This window comes from Mesoplodon bidens (assembly GCF_964165515.1).
Source record: "Mesoplodon bidens genome assembly, chromosome: 4".
NCBI classification, from domain to species: Eukaryota; Metazoa; Chordata; class Mammalia; order Artiodactyla; family Ziphiidae; genus Mesoplodon; species Mesoplodon bidens.
In genome coordinates this window covers 171,287,302-171,294,265 of record NC_138160.1, presented here as the reverse complement: position 1 = coordinate 171,294,265, position 6,964 = coordinate 171,287,302, and the positions used below count along the sequence as shown (strand labels likewise).

The 6,964-nt window shown below is 41.3% G+C and overlaps 1 protein-coding gene across 1 annotated transcript in view; it reads left to right on the top strand.

Moving 5' to 3' along the window:
* Nucleotides 1-4,724: 4,724 nt before the first annotated feature.
* Nucleotides 4,725-6,964, top strand: part of TTC1 (tetratricopeptide repeat domain 1) — a 55,204-nt gene continuing 52,964 nt past the window's right edge. Inside the window, exons 1-2 of the mRNA XM_081232579.1 lie at nucleotides 4,725-4,801; nucleotides 5,801-6,162. Coding sequence (XP_081088705.1) covers nucleotides 5,833-6,162 — 330 coding nt within the window. The 5' untranslated portion in view covers nucleotides 4,725-4,801; nucleotides 5,801-5,832. The remainder of the gene's footprint in view (nucleotides 4,802-5,800; nucleotides 6,163-6,964) is intronic.

Sequence of the window (6,964 nt, the reverse complement as noted above, 5' to 3'; positions counted from 1 at the left end):
TAGCTTCATGTGGCTGTTGAGCATTTGAAATGTGACTAGTGCAACCATATTAATGGTTTTATTTCATATTAATTAAATTTAAATTAAAAAACTAGTATTTGACTCAGTCATTTGGGAAGTATTTTTGGATATATGAATCTATTTTTTAACTGTAAATTTTATGAAATCTGAGTACAGATTCAAGTTTTTCTTTTTAATTAATTAATTTATTTGTTTTGGCTGCGTTGGGTCTCCGTTGCTGTGAGCGGGCTTTTCTCTAATTGTGGTGAGCGGGGGCTACTCTTCATTGCAGTGCGCGGGTTTCTCATTGCCGTGGCTTCTCCAGTTGTGGAGCAGGGCTGTAGGCGCGTGGGCTTCAGTAGTTGTGGCACGTGGGCCCAGTAGTTGTGGCTCGCAGGCTTACTTGCTATGCAGCACTTGGGATCTTCCTGGACCAGGGCTTGAAGCCGTGTCCCCTGCATTGGCAGGCAGATTTCTAACCACTGCGCCACCAAGGAAGCACCCTGCCAGAACTTTAAAAATTGCATACATTACCAAGTCCAAGCTTGTACTGCTCACCACACGACAGGCCAATAAATCGGGAGGTGAGGTGTTGGGGCAAGGAATAGTGACTTAATTCAGAAAGCCAGCAGACCAAGAAGATGGTGGACTAGTGTATCCAAAAAACCATCTCACCTGAGTTAGAATTCAGGCTTCTTTCGTACTAAAAGGGGAGGGGGTGTGGCTAGTTGTTGCAAACTTCTTGATGCCAGAAATCCTTTATTCTTGCAGCTGTCCACATAGATGTGGCCACAATGTTCCTATAAACCTCCAACAAGCCAAATGGTATTCTCTGTTCTGCAACTTTTTAATGGGAAAGTGTTATACCTTTACAGGTCAGAGCCTTGAGAACGAGCTGTCTGGTCTGTTGCAGGCTCTAGGCAACATTCTTTTACAAAGGTACAGGGCCAGCATGACTAAGCACAGGCGACAGAGCACGAGGGTTAGAGCTAAAGGAATAGATCTAACATGGGGTCAGGTTTGTTCTTCTCTGTTACACATACATGTCTCACGTCTATCACTATTGGACATGCTGATCACAGGGAAACAGAATTCTAGAAATTTAAATGCACAGGCTGTTAACTCTTGATTATGTGTCCTATCAAGAAATCTCAATTTGAAAATTAGAACTGGGAAAAAATAAAAAGCCTTAGCATCCCTTGGAAACACTATAAGAATACAGGATCTACCTGTTAATTATATATTTTTATATACATCCCTGACTATTCCTGGATATTGGACCCTGCTTTAGCAAATTCAAGCACCCCAACTCTGGGAGAAGGAGCCCAGGACTTAGAGGATACCAGAGTGTAAAGCCTTGTCCCCAAAGCTGGGCTCAGTAGCCTTGTGGTATTAATATATTCCCATTGAGCACAAAAAGGACTGAATCAGTGTAGCATAGACTTAAATCTCTAGCTCCAGGGAGCATAGATGCACAGAGCCTCCTAAAGTTTTAGGACAGTGTGTACCTAATAAGTCACTGGGAGAGGCAGGAGTGATTTCCATCTCTGCCTGCAGATTCTCCACAAAGCAATTAAACTAAATTGCTTTAATTTAAAATACAGTTAACGTTTGAGCCGGGGTCTGTACAAAGTGTTTTAGGTTCGTTATCCCATTTAAGCTTCATGAAACTTTCCGAGGTAGGTTTAGTGACTTGTCCAAGGTCATGTCACACAGCTGCTAAGAGGGAGAGCAGGGATTCAAAGCCAGGCCGTCTGACACTAGAACTTACACTCTTAACCACCATACTGGGCAACAGTCCCATTGCCATGCCAGTGACCCAGGGGAGCCCCCTTGAGTATAAGACTCCTTCTCTAATACCTTCCATCACTTCTCCCCATTGCTGAGACTTGCTCACCCCCTTCCTAGTCCCTACTCTGCTCCCAGCCCAGAGCTAGCTGGCCCAGACCAAGTGGGCAACTCCTTATGATTGAGAGGTGGGCATGTGCCACGAAGAAACCACCCAGCTGCTCCCCCCAGGGAGAAAAGCAAAGAGTAAATGATGATGTTGCTACTCTCCAGATCTATGGCTGCACCCACCATAGGGTCTAGTATGCTGCCTAGCATTCATTCATATCATTCATTCATTATTCATTCATTCATGTTCAGCTTCCATTCTTTCAACAAACTTAGGTGTTCAGTCCCTTGTCTGGGGGGGGCGGTGAATGAAAACTTCACACATATTATCACTATTAGTAATATTGTTGGTTATCATTAGTAACACAAGTAATAATTAAATTGCTATTGCTATTAGTCATGGGTCATACTAGTGGTAATACTATAACACCTTCGTTAATAATGATTCTAATAATAGCGAATATTTATTGGGCACTTGCCACGCTACGTGCTATTAATATCAAAGTATTTTTTTCTATCTTAAGCCCTTTACTTTCTGTGTTTAATTCTTACAACAGTGGTATAAGGAAGTTCCAGAAGTCTCAAAATCTTCTTACGCAACCCATCAGAGCACTGAGTTACTCAGTGTTTTGGCCATAAATTCCTGAAAGAGGATCATTCACCCATGTGATAACAGGATGTTCACTGACCCCTTACAACTGTAAACAAGACAGACATGGTCTTTGCGCTGGGAAAATAACAGAACTGCCCTCTAGATGAAAAACATTTCTTTTCCTTTTACAGAGGGGTTGTAAGCACAGAGACAAAATCTCCATGGTTTCCAGAATTGATTGGTGGGCTTGCATCTCTAAAAATGTTTCTTGCTTTGTGCTGTCTACCTCAGCAACATCCGACTGCTTATCATTCCCCAGAATGCTCCTAATATTTTCAAGATGTCCTTCAGCCTCTCCAGTTTTTGTCCTCTTAATGAATTATTCCTCTTTCAACAAACTAACTCAAATATCTTATTAGTGAAGATCTACCAAGCTGGTCCAACTGGATGTTTGTTCTTCTTGATGTTAAAAGAAAAGAATGGATTGCTTCTTCCTTTAGGCTCAGTAGTGCCTTTATCCCCCCTTCCCCTCCCCCACTAGCCTGTGAGTTCCTTGGGATGGGGGAGGGCAGGGACTGTTTCTTATTAGGTTTCCGGTACACAGCTATTGTCACAAGCCCTGTCACATATTATTATGGTCTCTCACATTAATTAAATATTATGTGCCGAGTCCTGTGGGTCCTTGTCTTCTAGATTATATCATTTCTTTCTGCCAAAAAACTAAAGAGGGAGGAACCATTGTTACCCATCCCAATTTTTACATATGAGGTAAATGTATATATTAAGCTTAGAAGCAGTAAGTAATTTGTCCCAATGTCACACAGCTAGTCAAGTGGCGGAGCCAGAATTAGAATTCAAATAATCAAATAATCCATCTAAAGCATTTTTCACAGCATGTAGCACCTAATAAGCACATAATCAATCAAGGTTAGCTACTAGAATTATTGTCCAAATTTGGACAGCTAGTAAAGAAGCTGACGTGGTAATGCATTTATTTAACTTATTTATTTACTTATTTAGTTTGCTCTAAAATTTGTAGCCTTTCTATCACACCAGAATTTATTAACAGGACTTCTTAAAGATCATAAGACCTAACCACTTACCTTTTTATAGTTCTTGCTGTATTTAGAAAATTAAGAAATATTAAAAGGTTTCCAAAATTCGGATATATTTTTAATGTTTACATTCAGTATATTAAAGCTTTTGATTTACACAAAAATATAACTATGCATAACCTCATTTAGACATAAATTGAAGAAATAAATTTGATATCCTTCGTAAAAAGTCCCTCCCAGCTATCTCTGCAATAGATTCTGTGAATTATAGAAAACTAATACCTTGCTGTTCTTGCTGGTAACATGTCTGGCTACCTTAAGGGATATCTCAATTCTGTATTCCTAGTGGGCAATGCTTGGGGTCTAATAAACATTCAGTAAACATTTCTTGAATGAATGTATAGGCCAACCGTTCACTTCTGGTTCCAGGACCACTTAACACTCTCGAATATTACTGAGGACCACGAAAAGCTTTTGTTTGTGTGAGTTATACCTGTCAATACTTACTAGTAGAAATGAAAACATTCTAATGTTAATTTGTCAATTAAGATAACAATACACCCATTATATGCAACAAAAATAATCTTTTTATAGATACTATGTTTTCCAAAACAAAAAATATATATATAGTGAGAAGAGTGGCATTGTTTTACATTTTTACAAACCTCTGCCTTAATAGAAGACATCTGGAGTCTTACCACTCCTTCTGCGTTCAGTTCATTGCACTATCACAGGACACATAACCTTTGGAAAAATCCATTGTACGTTCATGAAAGAAGGAGTATGGAAAAGGCAGATAACAACTTAGTATTATTGTCAACACTGTTTTGATCTAGCGGTAGACCCCTTGAAAGACACATTTTGAGAAACATAAGAGGGAAAACTTTATTTCTGGACAAGGTTCATGCTTCAGGTTCATGCTACTATACACAGCATAGCTGACATGAAAGAGGTCATATCGGAGATGTAAAAGGAACACCATAGAGACAGCCTTTCTCTTTTCCTTTTTTTCCTGCAGTGCGTAGTAGCGCGGACTGTTGCCGTAACCCAAGACGGTAACCGTCGCTCATATTTAAGCCCGTACAATGACGTCACACAGCGACAGCAACGCCCTGTCACCCTGAGATTTTACTACATTTCCCAGGATGCTTCGGCAACAGTGACGCTATTGGTCAGCGCCGACGGAAGAGCATCTGACTGAGCGGAAGTAGAGGATCTCAGAGGAGAAGAAGGTGAGGACGAGAGGAGCTGTGAAGCTGTGAGTAGCCCCACGGGTCTCTTTTCTTGGCGGTGAGGGATACAGCTACGGGACGAACCTTTGGGAAGGGTGGGGTGGACCTCCTTAACTCTGAGGCCTCAAACCCCTGTGTTCTTCCACTAGACTTGGGAGCGGGGAGAAACAAAACGTTGCTGTGGAGGCAAAGTCTCCGTAATAAAATCGTGCTGTTTTAAGTTTTCTTGGGACGAGCTGGAGCGAATTCGGGTTCTTGTCGCAACACAAGGGTCGTTGGCGTGATTTTACTGCGACCAGAGGGGCGGCGGTGCTGACGATCTGACTCAGCTTCTACAGCACTGGTTCTCAATTGGCTGCACGTGAGAATCAGAATCTGTGGAGTATAAGATCTGGGCAGCAGAACTTAATAAAGCGTCCCAGGTGTTAACGTTGTGCAGCCAGGGTTGAGAACCACGCTTTTCGTGGCTGATTCTGACCCCCTCGGGAATGCTGATTAGGGCCACCTGAGCCAGGGCCGCCCACTATAACCTGCGTTGGCTCTACCACACGCATGTGGGGGAAGTTGATGATTATTCTTTTGGCACGGATTGTATTTTTAGCTCCACCAGAAACTTATTTTTGAGCTTCGTGTGGTGGTGCTGGAAAGACAGGCCATAGTTCCTTATTTACGATCTGGCTATTCGCTCTGAATAAAATTAGAGACGCTTCATTTTTCTTGGCATTGTTTTCGCTTCTGCCTATTTTTTGCTACCCCGACAAACTGGGAGCAGTGGAAAGTGGAAGACTCACATTAAAATCGGTGTCTCGTTGCTTATAAGAAGTCTGAAAAGGGTATCAGTTAAAATTACATTTGGCATTATTTATGAGCGTATGATAACCTTTATGTATGAATATATAAATGAATTAATTCCAGTGAAAGGAAGTTAGGGTGTGATTTGGGCTTTGATGCAGAAGTTTGTTTAGGTGTGATAGGTAGGATTTGATAGATAGATACCATTACCTAACATGTTTTCTCTTTCCCAGGGTTTCAGCTTCACCTCCCTCACTGATTCAGCATGGGGGAGAAGTCAGAAAACTGTGGGGTTCCAGAGGATCTGTTCAGTGGTTTGAAAGTAACAGAGCTCCAGGAAGCAGAGCGTGTTGACCCCCCAGTGTCTAATGCCAAAGATCACCATTCCCAGAGCAAGCTGCTCAGTGATGTTGAGGCCCATCCCCAGGAGGACCAAGAAGAGGAGTGCTTTCACGATGCAAGTGCCTCATTTGAAAAGGAGGAGCCAGGAGTGGACGAGGTTGAGAACAAACCTGATCGTGATGTGAATTCCTCTGAACTAGATGAAGAATACCTAATGGAACTGGAAAAAAACATGCCAGATGAAGAGAAAAAGGTAACTATTTTGTTTATTGTGCATGATCTGCCATGTAAACTGCTTTTTAAAGTGAATGAATGTGACTGATGCTCTATCATAGACTGCTTCATTTGTGGTAAAGAGTGACTTGCCCATCTATATGATTATTGTTTTAGTAGTGATGGATCTGAGATAAATCAGTGGCACGGTGGGGGAGCATTGAGTGTGTCTGCTTAGCAAAGAAATTTCCTTTTTTTCCTGTGAACTTTGAGTTCTTATGTTCATCTTGTGTAATTGTTTCTAACATATGTATACCTTTTAGCTTTTTTTAATGATCTATGGTTGGCTGCTGAAATTCCCGTAATGGCTATTTTTTTGGCCAGACTTTCTAGAATTATAGTATGCTGCTTGTTTATGCTAATCCATTGTTAGCAAAAAGACTGCCTGAATTTCCTGGTGGTGGTGATTTGGCTACAGAGAGCAGTGACTGGGACCTGTGTCATTTACATTTCGTTCTTGAGGAACAGAATTGTGTGTGCTGGTATCTGTCATTTGTTAAGCACCAGTAATGTGCCAACCACTGAGCTTAAAATGTTACTTGTGTTTTCATTTAATCTTCTCAACATGCCTATGACATATACTGTTAACATCCCCGTAAGAGAACAGCTTAGAGTAGTACAGTAACTTGCCTGAAATCACATATCTAATAAATAGCAGAACTGATTCTCAAACCCAGATCTCCTTGATTCCAAAGCCAAAATATGTAGAATTTAATAACAAAAACAGCTGTCTTCCTACAAAGCAGAAGTCCTAATAAAAGGCACAATTTCCTGCTACTTTG